This window comes from Coregonus clupeaformis, chromosome 13 (assembly GCF_020615455.1).
Source record: "Coregonus clupeaformis isolate EN_2021a chromosome 13, ASM2061545v1, whole genome shotgun sequence".
NCBI classification, from domain to species: Eukaryota; Metazoa; Chordata; class Actinopteri; order Salmoniformes; family Salmonidae; genus Coregonus; species Coregonus clupeaformis.
Genome location: NC_059204.1, coordinates 31,232,772 through 31,256,610, shown reverse-complemented (window position 1 = coordinate 31,256,610; position 23,839 = coordinate 31,232,772). Strand labels below are relative to the sequence as shown.

Sequence of the window (23,839 nt, the reverse complement as noted above, 5' to 3'; positions counted from 1 at the left end):
AGAGTTCTGTGCCATCTCGGCCCAGGGCACATATCTCGCCCACTCCTCCGGCCGGCCCTGACAATATGACCTCAGAAACCTACCCACATCCTGGTTGACTCGTTCGACCTGCCCATTACTCTCCGGGTGGTAACCCGAGGTAAGGCTCACCGAAACCCCCAACCGTTCCATAAAGGCTCTCCAGACTCTGGAGGTAAACTGGGGGCCTCGATCAGACACTATATCCTCGGGTACCCCGTAATGCCGGAAGACGTGAGTAAATAGAGCCTCAGCGGTCTGTAGGGCAGTAGGAAGACCCGGCATGGGAAGGAGACGACAGGCCTTCGAGAACCGATCCACAACGACCAGGATGGTGGTATTCCCTTGTGAGGAGGGAAGGTCGGTAACAAAATCCACCGAGAGGTGAGACCAGGGTCGTTGTGGAACGGGCAGGGGTTGTAATTTACCCCTGGGCAAGTGTCTGGGTGCCTTACACTGGGCACACACTGAGCAGGAGGAGACATAAATCCTCACATCCCTGGCTAACGTTGGCCACCAGTACTTTGTACTAAGGCAGTGCACTGTCCGGCTAATACCTGGATGTCCAGAGGAGGGTGACGTGTGAGCCCAATAAATCAGCCGATCCCGGACCTCGAGCGGGACGTACGTCCGACCCACCGGACACTGTGGAGGGCTAGGGTCGGTGCGTAATGCCCGCTCGATCTCCGCATCGACCTCCCATACCACCGGTGCAACCAGACAAGACTCCGGTAGTATGGGAGTGGGTTCCACGCACCTCTCCTCCGTGTCATACCGCCGAGACAGGGCATCTGCCTTCCCGTTCTGGGACCCAGGGATGTAAGTGATCTTGAACACAAACCGGGCGAGAAACATAGTCCATCGAGCCTGGCGAGGATTCAGTCTCCTAGCTGCCCGAATGTATTCCAGGTTACGGTGGTCAGTCAGAATGAGGAAAGGGTGTTGAGCCCCCTCAAGCCAATGCCTCCACACCTTTAGGGCCTGTACTACGGCTAACAGCTCCCTGTCCCCTACGTCATAATTCCGCTCCGCCGGACTGAGCTTCTTAGAATAAAAAGCACAGGGGCGGAGTTTAGGTGGTGTGCCGGACCGTTGTGAAAGAACTGCCCCGATACCGGCCTCAGACGCGTCTACCTCTACTTGGAAGGGTAAAGTGGGATCCGGGTGCGCCAGCACTGGAGCCGAGGTAAACAGGTCCTTCAGTCTCCCAAAAGCCCTGTCCGCCTCAGCCGACCACCGCAAGCGCACAGGACCCCCCTTCAGAAGAGACGTTATGGGAGCTGCCACCTGTCCAAAACCCCGGATAAACCTCTGGTAGTAATTTGCAAAACCCAAGAACCGCTGCACCTCTTTAACCGTAGTTGGGGTTTGCCAATTACGCACGGCAGACACACGGTCAACCTCCATTCTCACCCCTGACGCAGACAACTGATAACCCAAAAAAGGAGACTGACTCCTGAAAGAACAGACATTTCTCGGCTTTGACATACAGGTCATGCTCCAACAATCTCCTCAATACCCTGCGCACCAGGGCTACATGCTCGGCCCGAGTAGAACTGTATACTAGAATATCATCTATGTACACCACTACTCCCTGCGCCTGCATGTCCCGGAAAATCTCATCTACAAAAGATTGGAAGACTGATGGAGCATTCATTAAACCATATGGCATGACGAGATACTCGTAATGGCCGGAGGTAGTACTAAATGCTGTCTTCCACTCATCGCCCTCCCTAATGCGCACCAAGTTATATGCGCTCCTGAGGTCCAATTTTGTGAAGAACCGTGCCCCGTGTAAGGACTCCGTCATGGTCGCAATCAGCGGGAGTGGATAACTATATTTCACAGTCACCTGATTGAGACCGCGGTAATCAATACACGGACGCAAACCTCCATCCTTTTTCTTCACAAAAAAGAAGCTCGAGGACGCGGGAGAAGTGGAGGGCCGTATGTATCCCTGTCTCAGAGACTCGGCAATGTATGTCTCCATTGCCCCTTTCTCCTCCTGTGACAAAGGATACACATGGCTCCGCGGGAGCGCAGCTCCTGCCTGGAGGTCTATCGCACAATCCCCCTGTCTATGAGGCGGCAACCGTGCCGCTCTAGTCTTACTAAACACGAGTGCCAAATCCTCATACTCAGGCGGAATGTGCAGTGCTGGCATCTGGTTCGGACTCTCCACCGAAGTCGCCCCTACGGAAACACCCAGACATAGCCCCTCACACTGAGCAGACCACCCTTTAAGAGCCTTCTCTCGCCACGAAATCGTAGGATCATGGGTAATCAACCAGGGAAGCCCCAGTACCACCGGATACGCAGGAGAGTCGATCAGATAGAGTTGAATCGTCTCCTCATGACCCCCCTGCGTCTTCATCCTAAGTGGCGCCGTGACCTCCCTAATCAACCCAGATCCCAACGGACGACTATCTAGGGCATGTACAGGGAAAGGCTTATCAACCGGAAGGAGGGGAATCCCTAACTCAACACAGAATTTACGATCTACAAAATTCCCAGCTGCGCCTGAATCGACTAGCGCCTTATGCTGGGAACGAGGTGCAACCTGTGGAAAACAAACAGGTATAGTTATGTGTACGACAGAAAGCTCTGGGTAAGTAGGGCGCCTACTCACCTGGGAGGACTCCCCAATGTGTGACCTGCCGTTTCCCTCACCAGGGGACCCTCCCCAGCACCTAGCCGCGGTGTGCCCTCCGCGGCCACAGTTGGTGCAGGAGACCGCCCCCCTCGGGCTCCTTCTTCTCCCCCCTCTAGCGCCAGCACCTCCGAGCTCCATCGGGCTCGGCTCGGAGGCGCTGGAGGGTGGAATGGGCGACCCCCACCTGGGACGTCCGCGGGTCGCGAGCAGGGTGTCCAGCCGAATGGCCATGTCCACCAACTGGTCAAATGATAGTGTAGTATCCCTGCACGCTAACTCTCTGCGGACGTCCTCCCGAAGGCTGCATCTAAAGTGGTCTATGAGGGCCCGCTCATTCCACCCTGCATCTGCCGCTAGAGTCCGGAACTCCAGCGCAAACTCTTGAGCGCTCCTCATCCCCTGCCGGAGGTAGAATAGACGCTCCCCCGCCGCCTTCCCTTCTGGTGGATGGTCGAAGACCACACGGAAGCGGCGGGAGAACTCCGCATAGGTGACAGTGGCGGCGTCTATTCTCCTCCATTCGGCGTTGGCCCACTCCAACGCCTTGCCAGTGAGACAGGAGATGAGGGCGGAAACACTCTCGTGTCCCGAGGGCGCCGGGTGTACGGTGGCAAGGTAGAGTTCCACCTGTAACAGGAACCCCTGACACCCGGCAGCGGTGCCGTCGTACGCCCTCGGGAGCGAGAGCCGAATCCCACTGGGTTCCGGTTGTTGGACGGGCGGGCTGACCGATGGTGATGGTGCGGTAGGTGGAGGTGTGGGTACATCGCTGGTCTCCCATCGATGGAGAATGTTCATCACCCGGTCCAGGGCGTGCCCGATCTGGTTAATCCGATCGTCTTGACCACGGAGACGCTCCTCCATGATGTCGGTGGGTGCTCCTGCTGATTCCATGCGATGGTGTGTAATTCTGTCAGGTGTTGCTGTAGATTGGTGTGGTGTGGAATCAGGCGCAGGACGCATAAGTTAAGTCCAACAAAGACTTTTAGTAGAGCACACAAAAATACAATCCAAACAGCCCGGAGGCGAGAAAAGCGCACATAGGCGTAAACAAACGAGCGCACAAAACAAGTGCGAAAATCCTCTCCTAAAATAAACAAGGAGGAAAGCTACAAATAGCGCACCGAAACGGGTAGCGCAACAACACGACAACGGGAACAATTACACACAACACCTAAACTCACAACAAGGAACTAAATAGGGTGCTTAATGAGACATAACACAAAACAGGTGTGACAAACAGACAAAACCAATCAAACATGAAACATAGAACGGTGGCAGCTAGTACTCCGGAGACGACGACCGCCGAAACCTGCCCGAACAAGGAGGAGGGGCCGCCTCGGCCGAAACCGTGACAAAATTATTCACATGATGTTCTTTTATTTTTGGACTTCTGTAAAGCCTTTGACACAATTGAACATGAATTTCTCTTTAGGTCTCTTAAAACTTTTTGGTTTCGGTGAACATTTTATCAAAGTCATTCGCATGTTTTACAAATATATAAATAGTTCTGTGATACTAAACCTTAACACATCCAAGAGATTCAGTATCAACGGAAGTGTACGACAGGGATGCCCAATTTTGTTAGTGGAACTTGTATCTCTAGATATTCTGAATAATGCAAATCTGCATGGCTTATCCATTTTTAACAGAGAAATCAGAATTTCCCAACTGGATGACGATACTACTCTTTTTTTTTAAAGACAAATACCAGGTCGCCCATTACCTTAATGCTATCACTGCATTCTCTATTGCATCTGGATTAAAACTGAATGTTTCTAAATGTGAAAGCTTGTGTTTATATGAAAATATTCCTGTAAAGGACTGTGTTAAATATTTAGTAATACGTCTATCAAAAAACGACTTAGTCAGACAACATATTAATTTCTCTCCTAAAATTAAGAAAACCAAGAATATAAATATATTTAATAATTAGCTACAAAGGGATCTTTCTATACTTGGGAGAGTGCTTCTGTCCAAGGCAGAGGGACTGTCTCGCTTTGTGTACCCCTCATTATCTTTATTTGTAAATCCCTCTACCTGTAATAAGATCAACAAGACCTTTCTTTACTTCATCTGGAAAAATAAGTCTCACAAACTAAAAAAGTCAGTCCTCTCAAGTAAAAGATCTGAAGGAGGTCTGGAAGTGTTGGATTTTGTTGACATAAATAACACTTTCAAGATCAATTGGTTGAAAATATGTTGGGTCAATACAGAATCAATTTGGTATTTCATTCCAAACAATGTGTTTAATAAGTTGGGAGGTCTTCAATTTTTACTGAAATGTAATTATATTCCTGAAAGATTACCCGCTAAATTGGCTAGGTTTCACCAACAAGCTTTAAAGTCCTGGAAAATATGTTTCCTGCACAACTTTTCCCCACATAAAGCTCTTTTGTGGAATAATTCCGACATTACTGTAAGGAATAAGTCATTGTTCTACCCTAGCTGGCATGAGAGGAATATTGACTTTGTTCTTGATGTTTTCGACAACAGGGGTAATATTCTTTCATATGAACAATTTATAACATTGAATGAGTTTTCAATATCTTTCAGAGAGTTTATTTCAGAGTTTATCCAGAACTCAGCTTGGAAGGCGTGGGCTTACTTGAGAAATCTTGTTTTAACAAATACACAAGACACATTTTGCATTCACGGAACCAATTTATGCCTAGAGGAAAATATTTCTGGAACATGCTTATTCCTGACATTGTCTGGAAAAAATCTTGGTTGATGCCTTACAAATATTGTATACAAAACACATTTAAGGAAGTGCACTTTAAGATTCTACATAAGATATATCCATGTAGTCCAAATGTGTTGATATTTACACACTTGTTCTATTAATGTAAATCTGTGATAGATTTTTGGGAAAACTTTGCAGAATACTTATTTAACTTTTTGAACACTACCCATGTTTTTGACATGAATGATATAATATGTTACTATTACAATGATAACAAGACCATTGAAATGATTGTGCATTTTTTTATTCTTGTTGCCAAATACTTTATACACAAACAAAAATTACAGAATTCTATACCAAAAGTATAAATATTTTTGATTGTATTGAATCATCTTGTTAAGGCATTATCGATAGTGAATAACAAAAAGAATAACATGTTCCTGAATTATTATGAGATTTATTTCTGAGTGAATACAATTGCACTTCAATTTGTTCATATTTTATTTATTTATTTTAATTTTTTATGCATTTAGTATTTTCTTGTTTATACCTGTGTTTTGTTTTGTTAGACATGTTTAATGTAAGGATGTAAGTTGTTTATTGCTGATCATTTTGTATAATAATAATAAATAAACATAAAAAGCTATTTTTTATTTTTAAAGCATTGAGGTGGAAAATGGTGTTTCATAAAGAAAGTATGCATATTTTCCCCATTTCTTTCCACCATCTAGCCAATAAAAACGTTGTTATTGTGTCTACGTGCAGCAATGCTGGTAAAATAAGCGGATATATTGCGTGGGTCATTTGTAGCAAAGTAATTTGAGTAATTGTTATGATCTTCCCTATGCTAAGTAGACTAGTGAAATATGTACAGTTGAAGTCGGAAGTTTACATACACCTTAGCCAAATACATTTAAACTCAGTTTTTCACAATTCGTGACATTTAATCCTAGTAAAAATTCCCTGTCTTAGGTCAGTTAGGATCACCACTTTATTTTAAGAATGTGAAATGTCAGAATAATAGTAGAGAGAATGATTTATTTCAGCTTTTATTTCTTTCATCACATTCCCAGTGGGTCAGAAGTTTACATACACTCAATTAGTATTTGGTAGCATTGCCTTTAAATTGTTTAACTTGGGTCAAATGTTTCGGGTAGCCTTCCATAAGCTTCCCACAATAAGTTGGGTGAATTTTGGCCCATTCCTCCTGACAGAGCTGGTGTAACTGAGTCAGGTTTGAAGGCCTCCTTGCTCTCACACGCTTTTTCAGTTCTGCCCACAAAAGTTCTATAGGATTGAGGTCAGGGCTTTATGATGGCCACTCCAATACCTTGACTTTGTTGTCCTTAAGCCATTTTGCCACAACTTTGGAAGTATGCTTGGGGTCATTGTCTATTTGGAAGACCCATTTGCGACCAAGCTTTAACTTCCTGACTGATGTCTTGAGATGTTGCCTCAATATATCCACATAATTTTCATTCCTCATGATGCCATCTATTTTGTGAAGTGCACCAGTCCCTCCTGCAGCAAAGCACCCCCACAGCATGATGCTGCCACCCCCGTGCTTCACGGTTGGGATGGTGTTCTTCGGCTTGCAAGCGTTCCCCTTTTTCCTCCAAACATAACGATGGTCATTATGGCCAAACAGTTCTATTTCTGTTTCATCAGACCAGAGGACATTTCTCCAAAAAGTACGATCTTTGTCCCCATGTGCAGTTGCAAACCGTAGTCTGGCTTTTTTATGGCAGTTTTGGAGCAGTGGCTTCTTCCTTGCTGAGCAGCCTTTCAGGTTATGTCAATATGTCACGGATTCAGCCGAGGCTGCTCCTCCTCCCTGCTCGGGCAGGCTTCGGCGTTCGTCGTCCCCGGAGTACTAGCTGCCACCGATCTATGTTTCGGTGTTTGAGTTGTTGTGTCTGATTGTGTACACCTGTTCCCCATTATGTTGTATTGTATTCCCTATTTAACCCTCTGTCGTGCATTGTGTTTTGTGTGTTATTGTTTGTGTCATCGGCAGTGTGCGGGTTGGTAGTTTTCTCCGTTGTTTTGGAGACTGTTTATTTTCACTGGCGACGTTTATTAAAGTACGGTTTCCAGTAGCTCTGTGTCCTGCGTGTGACTTCGCCTACCGCATTTCACTGTCGCCGTTCTGACAGAATAACACACACCCATGGAGTCAGCAGGATCGGTTGTGCCTAGGGGATCACTGGAGGAGCGCGTAATCCTCCAAGAGGCCAGGATCCAGCACCTGGGTACCACCATGCAAGAAGTGATGGACACTTTGAGGCAATGGGAGAGGGGAGGTCCATCTCCGGAGTCCAGTGGGATTCGGCTCTCGCTCCCGAGGGCTTATGATGGCACCGCGGCCGGGTGTCAGGGGTTCCTACTCCAGGTTGAACTCTACCTTGCCACCATTCACCCGGCGCCCTCGGGATACGAGAGCGTGTCCGCCCTCATCTCCTGTCTGTCCGGCAAGGCGCTGGAGTGGGCCAACACCGAATGGGGTGGGATAGACGCCGCTACGGTCAGCTATGCGGAGTTCACCCGCCGCTTCCGGGCAGTATTCGATCATCCCCCAGAGGGTAAAGCGGCGGGTGAGCGTCTATTCCACCTTAGACAGGGGAGGAGGAGCGCGCAGGAGTTCGCGCTGGACTTCCGGACGCTAGCCGCCAACACGGGATGGAATGAGAGGGCCCTCATCGACCACTTCAGATGCAGCCTGAGGGAGGACGTGCGTCGGGAATTAGCCTGCAGGGACACCAACCTCAGCTTTGACCAACTGGTGGACATGTCGATTCGCCTGGATACCCTGTTGTCCGGATTCGGGGCCGTCCATTCCATCCCCCAGCACTTCCGAGCTGACCCCTATGGAGCTCGGGGGGGATGGTGCTAGGGAGACTAGTAGGGAGACCAGGAGAGAGGCTGTCCCCTGCACCAACTGTGGCCACAGAGGACACACTGCTGGTCGGTGCTGGGGAAGGTCTCCTAGGAATCGAGGCAGTGGGCGACGCACTGATGAGTCTTTCCCGGTGAGTAGGCACCCAACTCACCCAGAGCTCTCTGCTGATCATATGTGTATTAAAGTGGTGTTTCCCGAGGTTTCTCCTCACTCCCAGCATAAGGCGCTAGTAGATTCAGGCGCAGCTGGGAATTTCATTGATTGTCAGTTCACCTATAAGTTAGGGATTCCTATCGTGCCTGTTGATGTGCCCTTCCCCATTCATGCCCTAGATAGCCGCCCGTTGGGGTCTGGGTTAATTAGGGAGGTCACGGCGCCTCTCCGGATGAAAACGCAGGAGGGTCATGAGGAGATAGTACGGTTGTATTTGATTGATTCTCCTGCGTTTCCCGTGGTATTGGGGCTTCCCTGGTTAACAGCTCATGACCCCAACATTTCATGGCAGCAGAGAGCTCTCCAGGGATGGTCTGATCAGTGTACTGGGCGGTGTTTAGGCGTTTCCGTAGGGGCAACGACGGTGGAATGCCCGAACCAAGTTGCCTTGCATATTCCACCTGAGTACGCCGATTTGGCTCTCGCTTTCAGTAAGAGGAAGGTGACTCAATTACCACCTCATCGACAGGGGGATTGTGTGATAGACCTCCAGGTAGGCGCTGCGCTTCCACGTAGTCACGTGTATCCTCTATCTCAGGAGGAGACGGCCGCTATGGAAACCTACGTCACCGAATCTTTGAGACAGGGTTACATACGGCCGTCTACTTCCCCTGCTTCCTCAAGTTTCTTTTTTGTGAAGAAGAAGGATGGGGGTTTAAGCCCGTGTATTGATTACCGTGATCTAAATCAGATCACCATCAAATACAGCTATCCTCTTCCTCTGATTGCTAGTATGACGGAGTCATTACACGGGGCGCGATTCTTCACAAAATTAGATCTCAGGAGCGTGTACAACCTGGTGCGCATTAGAGAGGGAGATGAGTGGAAGACAGCATTTAGTACCACCTCGGGTCACTATGAGTACCTCGTCATGCCATACGGGTTAATGAATGATCCTTCAGTCTTCCAATCATTTGTGGACGAGATTTTTCGGGACTTGCATGGACAGGGTGTTGTGGTATATATTGATGACATCCTAATATATTCCGCTACACGAGCCGAGCATGTGTCCCTGGTGCGTCGAGTGCTTGGTAGACTGTTGGAGCATGACCTGTATGCGAAGGCGGAGAAATGTCTGTTCTTCCAGGAGTCCATCTCCTTCCTGGGACATCGGTTGTCCGCGTCAGGGGTAGAGATGGAGATTGACCGCGTTTCTGACGTGCGTAATTGGCAGATTCCGACCGCGGTAAAGGAGGTGCAGCGCTTCTTGGGTTTTGCCAATTACTACCGGAGGTTTATCCGGGGCTTTGGACAGGTAGCGGCTCCCATTACCTCTCTGCTAAAGGGGGGTCTGGTGTGCCTGCAGTGGTCAGCTGAGGCTGATATGGCGTTTAAACGCTTGAAGGACCTGTTTACCTCGGCTCCGGTGCTGGTGCATCCGGATCCCTCTTTGGCATTCCAGGTGGAGGTGGACGCTTCCGAGGCTGGGATCGGCGCTGTGCTGTCTCAGCGCTCGGGTACTCCACCTAAACTCCGCCCCTGTGCTTTCTATTCTAAGAAGCTCAGTCCGGCAGAGCGCAATTATGACGTGGGGGATAGGGAGCTGCTGGCTGTGGTTCAAGCCCTGAAGGTGTGGAGACATTGGCTTGAGGGGGCTAAACACCCTTTTCTCATTCTGACTGACCATCGTAACCTGGAGTACATCCGGGCAGCGAGGAGGTTGAATCCTCGCCAGGCAAGGTGGTCAATGTTCCTTTCCCGCTTTGTATTTAAGCTCACATATATACCAGGGTCCCAGAACGCTAAGGCAGATGCCCTGTCCCGACTATATGACACAGAGGAGAGGTCCATTGAGCCCACTCCCATACTCCCGGAGTCTTGTTTAGTGGCACCGGTGGTGTGGGAGGTGGATGCGGAAATCAAGCGGGCGTTACGTTCCGATCCTAGTCCTCCACAGTGTCCAGAGGGTCGGAGGTACGTGCCGCTCGAGGTTCACGACCGGTTGATATACTGGGCTCACACGTCACCTTCCTCTGGTCATCCAGGTATTGGTCGGACAGTGCACTGCCTTAGTGAGAAATACTGGTGGCCAACCTTAGCCAAGGACGTGAGGGTTTATGTTTCCTCCTGCTCGGTGTGCGCCCAGTGTAAGGCGCCTAGACACCTGCCCAGGGGGAAGTTACAACCCCTACCGTGGTCTCACCTATCGGTGGATTCTGTGACGGACCTTCCCCCCTCTCAGGGGAACATTACGATATTGGTCGTTGTGGATCGGTTTTCTAAAGCCTGCCGTCTCATTCCCCTGCCAGGTCTCCCTACTGCCCTACAAACTGCTGAGGCCCTGTTTACACACGTCTTCCGGCACTATGGGGTGCCTGAGGATATAGTGTCTGATCGGGGTCCCCAGTTCACCTCTAGGGTCTGGAGGGCATTTATGGAACGTCTGGGAGTCTTGATTAGCCTTACCTCAGGTTTTCACCCCGAAAGTAATGGGCAGGTGGAGAGAGTTAACCAGGATGTGGGTAGGTTTCTGAGGTCATATTGCCAGGACCGGCAGGGGGAGTGGTCGGGATATATTCCCTGGGCAGAGATAGCCCAAAACTCCCTCCGTCATTCGTCTACTAACCTGACCCCTTTCCAGTGTGTGTTAGGTTACCAGCCGGTTCTGGCACCTTGGCATCAGAGCCAGATCGAGGCCCCTGCGTTGGACGAGTGGTTTCGGCGCTCAAAGGAAACTTGGAATGCTGCGCACGTCCATTTGCAGCGTGCCATCAGGCGGCAAAAGGCGAGCACCGATCGCCACCGCAGTGAGGCTCCGGTGTATGCACCAGGAGACCGGGTCTGGCTCTCGACCCGAAACCTGCCCCTTCGCCTGCCCTGCCGGAAGCTGGGTCGGCGGTTTGTGGGCCCTTTAAAGTCCTGAGGAGATTGAACGAGGTATGTTATAGGTTACAACTGCCCAGGTATTATCGCATTAACCCCTCGTTCCATGTGTCTCTCCTCAGGCCGGTGGTGGCTGGTCCACTCCAGGAGAATGAGGTACGAGAGGCTCCTCCGCCCCCGCTGGACATCGAGGGGGCTCCGGCGTACTCAGTCCGGTCCATCTTGGATTCGAGGCGTCGGACGGGGGGCCTGCAGTATCTCGTGGAGTGGGAGGGGTACGGTCCGGAGGAACGGTGCTGTGTCCCCAGGAGGGACATTCTAGATCCCTCCTTGTTGAGGGACTTCCACCGGAGTCATCCGACTCGCCCAGCTCCGTGTCCTCTTGGCCATCCCCGAGGCCGGGGTCGGCGCACGGCTGGTACCGCGCGTCAAGGGGGGGGTACTGTCACGGATTCAGCCGAGGCTGCTCCTCCTTCCTGCTCGGGCAGGCTTCGGCGTTCGTCGTCCCCGGAGTACTAGCTGCCACCGTTCTATGTTTCGGTGTTTGACTTGTTGTGTCTGATTGTGTACACCTGTTCCACATTATGTTGTATTGTATTGCCTATTTAACCCTCTGTCGTGCATTGTGTTTTGTGTGTTATTGTTTGTGTCATCGGCAGTGTGCGGGTTGGTAGTTTTCTCCGTTGTTTTGGAGACTGTTTATTTTCACTGGCGACGTTTATTAAAGTACGGTTTCCAGTAGCTCTGTGTCCTGCGTGTGACTTCGCCTACCGCATTTCACTGTCGCCGTTCTGACACAATATAGGACTCGTTTTACTGTGGATATAGATACTTTGTACCTGTTTCCTCCAGCATCTTCACAAGATCCTTTGTTGTTGTTCTGGGATTGATTTGCACTTTTCGCACCAAAGTACGTTAATCTCTAGGAGACAGAATGCGTCTCCTTCCTGAGCGGCTGTGTGGTCCCATGGTGTTTATACTTTCGTACTATTGTTTGTACAGATGAACGTGGTACCTTCAGGCATTTGGAAATTGCTCCCAAGGATGAACCAGACTTGTGGAGGTCTACAATTTATTTTCTGAGGTCTTGGCTGATTTCTTTTGATTTTCCCATGATGTCAAGCAAAGAGGCACTGAGTTTGAAGGTAGGCCTTGAAATACATCCACAGGTACACCTCCAATTGACTCAAATTATGTCAATTAGCATATCAGAAGCTTCTAAAGCCATGACATCATTTTCTGGAATTTTCCAAGCTGTTTAAAGGCATAGTCAACTTAGTGTATGTAAACTTCTGACCCACTGGAATTGTGATACAGTGAATTATAAGTGAAATAATCTGTCTGTAAACAATTGTTGGAAAAATTACTTGTGTCATGCACAAAGTAGACGTCCTAACCGACTTGCCAAAACTATAGTTTTTTTTTACAAGAAATTTGTGGAGTGGTTGAAAAACTAGTTTTAATGACTCCAACCTAAGTGTATGTAAACTTCCGACTTCAACTGTCGTTTAAAATGTATTGGGCAGTAAGCTAAGGTTTCAGTCAAATAGGCTATATATTTGGAGAGAAAAATTGCAGCCTACCTGTGTTGATTTCGATCACATATAGCCTAGGGCAAGCTGGGCTGGAAAACTTGATGACTCTGATTTCAAGAGGTAATACTGTTAAGTAGAAAGAACGAGACTAGCTAAATTCTTTATAAACTGCTTGGGTGTACAGTGCATTCGGAAAGTATTCAGACCCCTTTTTCCACATTTTGTTACGTTACAGCCTTATTCTAAAATTGATTCAATAGTTTTTCCCCCTCATCAATCTACACATAATAACAAAGTAAAAACAGGTTTTTATTTTCTTTGTGCTAATATATTTAAAATAAATAACTGAAATATCACCTTTACATAAGTATTCAGACCCTTTACTCAGTACTTTGTTGAAGCACATTTGGCAGCGATTACAGCTTTGAGTCTTCTTGGGTATGACGCTACAAGCTTGGCACACCTGTATTTGGGGGGTTTCTCCCTTTCTTCTCTGCATATCCTCTCAAGCTCTGTCAGGTTGGATGGGGAGCATCACTGCACAGCTATTTTCAGGTCTCTCCAAAGATGTTTGATCGGGTTCAAGTCCGGGCTCTGGCTGGGCCACTCAAGGACATTCAGAGACGTATCCCGAAGCCACTACTGCGTTGTCTTCGCTGTGTGCTTAGGGTCGTTGTCGTGTTGGAAGGTGAAACTTCGCCCCAGTCTGAGGTCCTAAGCGCTCTGGAGCAGGTTTTCATGAAGGATCTCTCTGTACTTTGCTCCGTTCATCTTTCCCTCGATCCTGACTAGTCTCCCAGTCCCTGCTGCTGAAACACATCCCCACAGCATGATGCTGCCACCACAATGCTTCACCGTAGGGATGGTGCCAGGTTTCTTCCAGACATGATGCTTGGCATTCAGACCAAAGAGTTCAATCTTGGTTTCATCAGACCAGAGAATCTTGTTTCCCATGGTCAGAGAGTCCTTTAGGTGCCTTTTGGCAAACTCCAAGCGGCCTCTCATGTGCCTTTTACTGAGGAGTGGCTTCCGTCTGGCCACTCTACATTTTACATTTTAGTCATTTAGCCGACGCTCTTATCCAGAGCGACTTACAGTTAGTGAGTGCATACATTTTTCATACTGGCCCCCCGTGGGAAACGAACCCACAACCCTGGCATTGCAAGCGCCATGCTTTACCAACTGAGCTACAGGGGACTCTACCATGAAGGCCTGATTGGTGGAGTGCTGCAGAGATGGTTGTCCTTCTGGAAGGTTCTCCCATCTCCACAGAGGAACTCTGGAGCTCTGTCAGAGTGACCATCGGGATCTTGGTCACTTCCCTGACCAAGGCCCTTCTCCCCGATTGCTCAGTTTGGCCAGGCGGCCAGCTCTAGGAAGAGTCTTGGTGGTTACAAAAATTATTTCATTTATGAATGATGGAGGCCACTGTGTTCTTGGGGACCTTCAATGCTGCAGACATTTTTTGGTAACCTTCCCCCAGATCTGTGCCTCAACACAATCCTGTCTCGGAGCTCTACGGACAATTCCTTCGACCTCATGGCTTGTTTTTTTCTTTGACATGCTCTGTCAACTGTGTGACCTTATATAGACAGGTGTGTGTCTTTCCAAATTATGTCCAATCAATTTAATTTACCACAGGTGGACTCCAATCAAGTTGTAGAAACATCTCAAGGATGATCAATGGAAACAGGATGCACCTGAGCTTAATTTCGAGTCTCATAGCAAAGGGTCTGAATACTTATGTTAATAAGGTATTTCTGTATTTTATTTTGTATACATTTGCAAAAATGTCTTAAAACCTGTTTTCGCTTTGTCATTAGGGGGTATTGTGTATAGATTGATAATGGGAAAAAACAATTTAATCAATTTTAGAATAAGGCTATAACGTAACAAAATGTGGAAAAAGGGAAGGGGTCTGAATACTTTCCGAATGCACTGTATCTACAACTCTCCTCACGTTCATGAGCTAACATAACTGTTTAATGCAGGCATGCAGGTATGGTGGCTCCCATATGACATATAAGGTGAGTCAAAAGGAACACACAACAACAACAAATATATAAGGGCTACATAGCGAACATAGCAAATACAACTGTTTATTATGGATTCTCATGACAATTCAGTTGGCATACGCTACACAGTGTATTTGAATTGACACTCTCTACTCTCGCACGCAAGTTTTGACGTGGTTTCGGCTTAACAGTGAAGAAGGTGGACTTTGTAGCATTTATTAAGCAAGTGATAAATTGAATTACTCAAACTAATAATAAAATCAATCAATCATTGTGAAGGCAGCAAAAAGATTTCTGGATCTCCAGGACAGGCAAAATTGTTACAGGGAATACTGAATGAAGAGGTCCCCCCTCCCAGGTTCCTGAGCCTGTGTAGGGATCTGAATATACCTTTTAATCTGACTGAAGGAGTACAGTTTTTGTTTACTTTAGAATATTAGAAGTATCTTTTTTCACCTTTACCTTCTCACTATTATTTTGAGTAAAAATGTATCAGTTTTCACCCCATCCAGTATGTTGCGGCAGGCACGTCTAAAGTTGTTTGCGGACCGCCATACTACCATAGAAGAAGAAGGAAGAACTTCCTGCCCTCTGCTGTGCTTCTGCGCACAAGCATTTTGTATTAGGAAGTCTTGTTTACTTGTCGAAATGGCGGAGGGGGATATCGAGGAATTCATTGAACAAAACAGGCATTTGTCCGAGCTTGTAGATACATATCGTGGCATCTCAGAAAGTGAAAAACATTGGAAGGCCAGGAGGGCATTCCTATTCAGAAATATAAACGACTTTGAGGACCCACACATTGATCAGCTGCTAGCTTTGTCCATGGTATGGGCCAACAACGTGTTTCTTGGCTGTCGGTGAGTTAACAATAAATACACATCACGTGCATTGACTACTTGACTTGCTATTTAGCTAAAATGCCTTTTAACAAAATATACCAAATGTATGGCATGCAATATAGGTAGCTGACTAACTAACTGCTGTTCCTTTATGTTCTCTCAGATACAGTCCAGACCTCTTGGAGAAAGTGAATGAAATGGCTGAAGGAATTGTTGTGGAGGATGCCCCTGTTTTCAAAACCAGAGATGAGATCATGAAAAATCAGGTAGGTTATATATCATACCAAAGTAATGCCTCCTCTTCCTGTCTTGCCTTCTTTCATGAACATAAATCTAAAAAAGCTAGACAGGTGAAAGCAATTAGGCCGGTGTCTAGTCTCTTGCTATGCCTTCCAAAACATTGCTTTCTGCTATCTGCTTCATTCAGGTCAGTGATCAGACACAGACCAAAGGAGGCAAGGTAACAGTGTAAGGACACACAGCCATAACCATGTTGTTTCCCTCTTCTTCAGAAACGATGATTGGATGACCTGCTCAGTTATGGATGGATGACCTTATTGTCTAACTTTACTCAGATGCATATGGTTTTAAAATGTTAGTTTTAAAATGTTCTTCTCTTAACATGCAAGCTTCTTATTGTTTCTTAATCATGTATTACAACAAATGTAACACAAGCTAAACATTTTATACATTAAAATCATTTTAGCTGACTTGCCTGATTTTAATATCTAATTAAAAAAAGAAGGCCCATTATGAGAATAACATGAGTGGGAACATGTTGCAAGAACAAAGCATGGTAAGGCCAGGAATATGCCATGTGATGAGTTACGCTTTTTACATGTTCAATCAATCTCCTGAGTCTGCATCTGTGCACCTCACATTCAAATACAATTTTTGAAGGTGTCCAGAAAAGGGCTTTCCATGTGGTCTTCACCCGTTCTATCAATTATCCCAGGGTGAACCTCATTGTATTTCCTTGATTCCTCCCCTTGCCTCCTCCTCAAAATGCATTGAACCAGAAGACCAGAGGGGATAAACCTCAGATCTTCTGCTCCAATGTGCTTTCTACAGTCTATGCTGGGATGTAATTATTAGTCCAAATCGTAGGAAACTGAAAACCATTTTGCAACAAACTAGTTTCTATTGGACAAATTCAGGTAGGTCCATTCCCGTTCTGTTTAAGAAACGTTTTGCAACAGAATTGACGTAATGAATACACTCAAGGGGTGTATTCAATTCATTACGGAAACCGTTTAAGAACCAAACTGAGCATACGGAATGAAACCGGGAGGAACCTACCTGAATTTGTCCTATAGAAAGTCAAAATTGTGTTTTCTGCAAAACGTTTTGCAACAGAATCGGCATAATGATTACACCCCATGGGCTACTATAATCATTAAGAAACAGGGATGGACCTACTTGAATTTGTCCAATAGAAACACATTTTGCGCCATTTGGTTCTATAAACGATATTCATAGTGAATTCACCCCATTTATCACGCCCTGGTGCTTGCCCACTGGGCATTAAGGGGAACACTGCCCCCTGCCTGCCAGTCTTATCTACCTCTGGTTGCCCATTCTCTCATTCCCACATATCCCCGGTCTACTAGCCGGTATTTATTTGGCTATTGTGAGAAAGCCGAACTTGGAGGTTCCTGGTGGCCTGCTACTCCCCATCGAGGATGCAGTGATAAGGATTATTTACCCTAGTCCCCTCAACTCTGGACCTCTAAACCAGTTCCACTCCTTTTTGTTGTTGTTCCCCTCTGATCAGAGACTGACTTAGACCTGGGACACCAGGTGGGTGCAATTAATTATCAGGTAGAACAGAAACCAGCAGGCTCTGGACCTCATAGGGTAAGAGTTCAATACCCCTTTCCATAATACCATCGAAGACACACACAATGCCACAGCTACACTTTTCACTTAAGTAAAACAAATTAGCTGAAATCGAAATCATCTCAAAGTCTGAAAAATGTGTTTTATGTTTATACAGCATATAAGTATACATTGTTTTTAGAGTAAATTCACAAAAATGTATAACATATCCCTTCTCCTTATAAGGTGAAATAAACCACTAGCCAAAATATGACCCATACTGTCTGTCACAAAAAACAGATTTAATGAAAAATGACTTCCATAATTATTTTGTATATGGACAGTGTGCTCGTTATTGTATAAGCATCTCAAGCTAGCTACCTTTCATTGGGTACCAGATACACTGAAGAGACAAACGCAAGTGTGAAAAAAATAACTATGTCCAGGCTCTGAGAAAAAGCAGATGCATTGATTTTTGTTGGAATCAGCCCTTATTCGGTAGTCCTGATGTGTCCATTTTCCTAAATGAGCCAAACTCCAAATGTCCTCTTAGTACAAGTGCCACTGTACTTGAACTCGATAAAACTGTTACAGATCATATCAGCCATCTTTAAAAAAAAAAAGGTTTGCCACCAGTTTCTTTAATCATCGACATGCAGAATGCCATAGTTATCGTGATCAATAGTACTGACTCCTTTCATTCAGGGAGGTAATTTGAAACTACTACCGGGATGGGGGCAAGAGAAGCGGTCTGCTTTATAGCTGGACAATTGGTTTTAAATTTATGCTACATGACAAACAATGCAGAATTTGAGGAAGCCATTCGCTCAACAAATAATATTTTATGGATTACTACCAATATGACAACATACTCTCCAACAGTCCATTCTGTTCAAACCAAGAGATGTTGAAAAATAAAACATTCTGTAGAAACTAAACAATAACAGCATCAATCCAACAAAAAATATATTACAAATTCTGCTTGCAATAACTTATTTCACATCATGCAATAAAAAAAATAAGAACAAGAACACAAGTATCAGATTTTCCTCAATTGTATTGGCAAGCAAGTAAAAGTCCCTACTGATTTTTATTATTTTCTGGTGGCACTTTAGTTCTTCTGATGTTGACTTCTTTTCTTGAGGAGCTAAATGAAAGATTGAAGTATTTGATAGGAGTGATGAGAAGCTGGGGGGAAGATGCGTTAGGAGTCTACCCAGCTCTGCTCCACAATGGCAGAAACTCTCTTCTCGTACTCCCGCTTGTTTTCTTGATAAAGCTGTGCAGCCTGGCTATTGGCTGGACTGTTAGGATTCGGCTCATCCAACAGCGACTGTAAACACACAAAAAAGTGATTGAATGCACCGGTATGAAAGTGTGTGGTTCTTGAACCCTACACCAGTATGAAAGTGTGTGGTTCTTGGACCCTACACCGGTATGAAAGTGTGTGGTTCTTGGACCCTACACCGGTATGAAAGTGTGTGGTTCTTGGACCCTACACCATTATGAAAGTGTGTGGTTCTTGGACCCTACACCGGTATGAAAGTGTGTGGTTCTTGGACCCTACACCGGTATGAAAGTGTGTGGTTCTTGGACCCTACACCGGTATGAAAGTGTGTGGTTCTTGGACCCTACACCGGTATGAAAGTGTGTGGTTCTTGGACCCTACACCATTATGAAAGTGTGTGGTTCTTGGACCCTACACCGGTATGAAAGTGTGTGGTTCTTGGACCCTACACCATTATGAAAGTGTGTGGTTCTTGGACCCTACACCATTATGAAAGTGTGTGGTTCTTGGACCCTACACCATTATGAAAGTGTGTGGTTCTTGGACACTACACCAGTATGGAAGTGTGTGGTTCTTGCACCCTACACCAGTATGAAAGTGTGTGGTTCTTGGACCCTACACCATTATGAAAGTGTGTGGTTCTTGGACGCTGAGTCAGTATTATGTATATCCAGGAGCAGAAATACCACGACAACGCTACACTACAACAAAGGTAGGTAACACTTTTTGGATAGTCCATTTGTAGATGCTCTACAGACTATCTACTAACCCTTATTCTAAACCTAACTCTAACCTTAGCAAGCAGTTTGCTTATCAACAGATAGTATGACCATCTACAGATGGACTATCTAAATAAAGTGTGACCCAAAGGTTGCTGCTATGATCAGATAAGTACTTTGCAGTGGATTTTTTTTCTCACAGAATATACTGCAAAACAACAATGAAGTACACTACATAAAGAAACGTACATTTTTTAAATATAGGAACACAAAGTAATCTATTATGACGTCAGACTGATAGAGAAGAGAAGGATTACAAACCAACCTGGATAGACGTCAGAATGGACGACACATCATATGTTGGGCTCCAACGATTCTGAAGGATGTCTAGACATATACTTCCATCTGCATAGACTACAAGATCAAAATGATTGTTTTAATTTCAAATAAACATTTATACACAATCACGAAACAGAATAGCTTACTCACTATCCCATCAGAATTCACTATCCCATCAAGAACATGGCTAAAGTATTTAGGACATCTCGAATGTGTCCATAAGGACTATTTCTTACCATTTGGGTGAAACATTTTGGAGATAAATCGAACCGTGGGTGGCTTGTTAGGGTACTCTTCTGAAAATTCTATCACAAGCTTAAAAGTTCCTGCGGAGATAGACAATTATGTCACATACACCGGATAAGTGCAGTGAAATGTGTTGTTTTACAGGGTCAGCCTTTATGGAGGCAAAAATAATGTATTGTCCACCCCACAGGTAATAGTCTGTGACATGACTAATATATGAATATGAAGGCTGACCCAGCATATATGCATAATTCAAAGGCAGCAGAGTCATGAACCTGTTCAAATGTATCACACTTTAGAATACAAAGACTGACTTTGCTCTTGGCTAGGACGATTGCAAAAAGTAAGAAAGCCAAGTTCATTGTTTTCAACCAGTTCACGAGTTACAGTAATGTTATGATAGATTAAGTTTAGTTAATTGATTTAGTAAAACATTTTTACTTACCATCCTCAAATGGTGTACCCACAGGCCTGCAAATAAAGAGGAACAATTACTTGCACTGTAACAAACACATATCAGCGATTAGACCCTGACTAGCAAAACAAACATATTCCCACAATACCACTCCTTATACACTGCCCCGTTATAACAAATACAATCTTGATACGGACTATTAATAGCACATCACATTACAATAGAAGGTTAATTAATGAGTATGACAATGCAATACATTACTGGGATTGATACAAATGCTCTCATTTCTAATTAACTTTATATGTGGCAACTGGCCTTCCACAGTTCAACAACTACATGTCACCATCTAACCTAACCCCCAGCCAACACACACCTCTCCCTCCCTCTAACTAAACCACAGCTCAACTTGCCCATATCCACCTAATCCATACGGTCCTGGTGCCCATGCCAGGATGATCACACTGGCACAATGAGAAGGGTGGCTTTAGAACACTCACCCAAAAATAACCGCGTTCCAAAGCATGATGTTATTCTCTGATGGAGCACCACTCACGCCAGTTGGGGGGTCTTCTTGAAGTCTGAGGACAGAGAAACGGAGAGGAAACAATATAATTCAACTTAAAACCCAGACGACTGTTTTAGAAACGTTGTAATATTTTGGGCCAAACAAGAAGATACCCATGTGCCTTCTACCATGAGTGCAAAAGTTATGTGAACAAGATAATAAGGAAGTGCCATTGCTAGGTTTCCATCCAATTGGCGACAGATATTAATGCTAATATTATAAAATCTGCATAAAAACAATATGTACATTTTCCGACCAATGATGTTTCCATCAAATTGACTTGTTGCAGATAAAAGGCTGTGCGTGATGACGTAGTGCATATAAAAATAACTTGCGGTTAAATTCCCATGTATTTAACACTACTGATTGTTTTGTAACAAAAAAATTGTTATAGGGAATGTCCCCAATTTGATATTGGCATGTGCGCTCTAGACAACAGCTCGAAGATACAGTGTGGGTAGGCCACCTACATGAGATTATTATGGACAAAAGAGCGAGATTATTTTTATTTTGTCAAATGGCAGCCAAGCATCGATCATCATGTCACCAGAATAAGACCCTCAATATTTATTGGCTCATCACTTTGCACTTTCACCACCCTGTGTTCATAACTTATTTCATCTGTAGCCGAATAAACTGAATGCTTTCGTAGTGGGAGGATCACACAACATATCATCGCATACTACGATATGATGGTTATTATAGCAATATTTGCACATAAAAAAGTTGGTTGCACTGCCATTACTCGCATAATTAATTTTACCGACAAAAAGATCCCACTGTGTCAAGCGTATTTTGTCACTAAATCCAGCAGTACCGTTCCAAAACTCACCACAATAATAAAAAAAAGCTCACTAACAGCTTTCCTTCATGCACAAGGTAGACTGTATTTTTGCAGATCCATCTACAAGTCTCTACAGAGAATACCACTGCAATTAACCCCATTTACTGTTAGCTCCCTACCCACTGTAAACTGAAAGGCTACTGCACGGTGCTGCTATCCATTGTGAGTCACATTTTAATTATGCTTTATTAGGCTAATACTTGTAATGTTGCTGTTCCCTGCAAGGAAATCTTGATGTTGCCAGATACGAATAAAGATCTTATGAACAACGTAGTTCTACCAGTATGTGTTCTGTGAGATTGAATTCAACAAACCATTGATCAGAGCCACAATGCTTATCAAGGAATGCTCCATTGTTCTCTTGTTCTCAGTTGGTGGCAGAGGCAGCCAGGTAGGGTAGGATTACAATGTTACTATATATGCGCATCTCCAAGAGTCAAATCAAATGTTCTAATCAAAAGTCTCCATGGCGTTTCTAAGCATCTCCTTTTTCCATTGACAGGTGTGCTACAGACTATATCTGGGGACAGACATTGAGCTGCTCTAGTGTAACTAATTTGCTTGCCCAGGCTGATGCCATCTGGAATCAAACAACAGATGGTAGCTGCAGGGGCTTTACATGAAGCCCTGGCCAGGTGCGTTTGTCCTCTATAGGAATAGAGGCCTACTTCTGAAATCCATGCCTTACCCCAACTTTTGGAGTTTCTCCTTTCACATAACTGAATACTTATAGTATTGCCTAGATAAAAATGTTGCTGAATGTTGTCCCTAAATACATAGTAGGTCAGGAAATACGGCATACAAGAGCAGGGCAACACACCCAATCAAAAGTTAGGGTTGTGTAACACCTGTCCCGGCCATCAATACGCTGAGATTAGCTAACTAACTCGTTTTACTAGTTGTAGAACTAGTAAATTAGGTAGCTATTTAACGTTAGTTAACCAAATATAAATTATTAAACCTGACTGTGTTTCATTTCCTTACTAAACTTAACTAGTTAGCTAAATGCATAGTGACTGACTAGTTTGCTAAATGGCATATTATTATTATTAGTTTGATTTAGCTAGATAACGTTAACTTACTGTCGATAGCTAAAAAAAACAAGTTAGCTGGCTAACGTTAGATAGCCTCAAATAGCTAACATCTGTATGGCAATGTAGCTCTAGTATGCATGCTAGTTGGCTATCTGAGCTGGCTAATTGAAGCAACATTATTGACCTCTTACCATAACTAGTTAGGTATCAGACAGTACAAAGTCCTCAATTAATGACTGGCTCTATGATTACCTACCTACAAACAACTGTGTACATGTACTGCAGGCCTCAAATTATCTAACGCGTTAGCTAGCTAAAGCAAAGTGGCTAGCTAAATACAACACACGAAAGCAGAGCCAAAACGTTGCACTACCTTTTGAAATCTCTCATAAGTCGTCTTCTAGCAGGAGTAGACATGATTCAAAACGTAAATAATTATACTTTGGTCATAAAAATCTGTCGAAACCGGTATTATTTGGGGTAAATCTTTCGTCTGTGCCGTTTTCTTCTCTCCAAAACAACTACAGTGACGTCATGTACTTCCACAGGGGAAACAAGCAAGAACATTCGTTTGGAACAGTCCACTTTCACTATGCGTAGTGTGAATGTTATCTAATTAACACATTTCATCCAATATGTAAACAGTACATGCAATTTACACGACACCTATACTTGGTTAGTATTCAAAGTCTCGTCTATCATACATCACATAAACGGCTGCTTGTTTTTATTTAACGAGCTAACCCTTTCCTCAATGAATAATGGTTTAATCCCAACTTCATCACTTCATCATGCCCTCGACCAGTTGCAACAGGGATACCTGTGCAAAGAACACATGCTGGTGTAGTCTCTGAAGCATTATTTACATTTCATCAAGTCATGTGCAG

The 23,839-nt window shown here is 45.0% G+C and overlaps 2 protein-coding genes across 3 annotated transcripts; one reads left to right on the top strand and one right to left on the bottom strand.

The window, feature by feature from the left end:
• Window positions 1-15,443: 15,443 nt before the first annotated feature.
• On the top strand, window positions 15,444-16,394 carry LOC121580175 (CDKN2AIP N-terminal-like protein). Of its 2 annotated transcripts, none has more exons than XM_041895232.2 (3): window positions 15,444-15,702; window positions 15,848-15,950; window positions 16,112-16,201. In XM_041895232.2, the coding sequence occupies exons 1-3, from the start codon at window positions 15,491-15,493 to the stop codon at window positions 16,154-16,156; spliced, it is 360 nt and encodes a 119-aa protein (XP_041751166.1). In that variant the 5' UTR covers window positions 15,444-15,490; the 3' UTR covers window positions 16,157-16,201. The 2 variants fall into 2 exon arrangements, with proteins under 2 accessions (XP_041751166.1, XP_041751167.1); XM_041895233.2 differs by having other exon boundaries at window positions 15,446-15,702; window positions 16,197-16,394.
• A 1,251-nt stretch (window positions 16,395-17,645) lies between these two features.
• Window positions 17,646-23,490, bottom strand: LOC121579238 (ubiquitin-conjugating enzyme E2 B). Its single transcript, XM_041893647.2, has 6 exons — window positions 23,326-23,490; window positions 21,007-21,087; window positions 20,540-20,565; window positions 20,085-20,174; window positions 19,835-19,923; window positions 17,646-18,835 (listed from the first exon to the last, which is right to left on the bottom strand). Exons 1-6 carry the CDS (start codon window positions 23,367-23,369, stop codon window positions 18,707-18,709), a joined length of 459 nt encoding a protein of 152 aa, XP_041749581.1. The 5' UTR covers window positions 23,370-23,490; the 3' UTR covers window positions 17,646-18,706.
• Between the last annotated feature and the right edge of the window lie 349 nt (window positions 23,491-23,839).

Excerpts from the sequence above, each read along its gene's own strand:
- LOC121579238 (XM_041893647.2), bottom strand. The coding sequence starts at position 23,369 with ATGTCTACTCCTGCTAGAAGACGACTTATGAGAGATTTCAAAAG. Across the intron at positions 20,175-20,539 it reads GGGTACACCATTTGAGGATG|GAACTTTTAAGCTTGTGATA; the intron begins GTAAGTAAAAAT and ends CTATCTCCGCAG. Across the intron at positions 18,836-19,834 it reads CCATTCTGACGTCTATCCAG|TCGCTGTTGGATGAGCCGAA; the intron begins GTTGGTTTGTAA and ends GTGTGTTTACAG.
- LOC121580175 (XM_041895232.2), top strand. The coding sequence starts at position 15,491 with ATGGCGGAGGGGGATATCGAGGAATTCATTGAACAAAACAGGCATTTG. Across the intron at positions 15,703-15,847 it reads AACGTGTTTCTTGGCTGTCG|ATACAGTCCAGACCTCTTGG; the intron begins GTGAGTTAACAA and ends ATGTTCTCTCAG. Across the intron at positions 15,951-16,111 it reads ATGAGATCATGAAAAATCAG|GTCAGTGATCAGACACAGAC; the intron begins GTAGGTTATATA and ends TGCTTCATTCAG.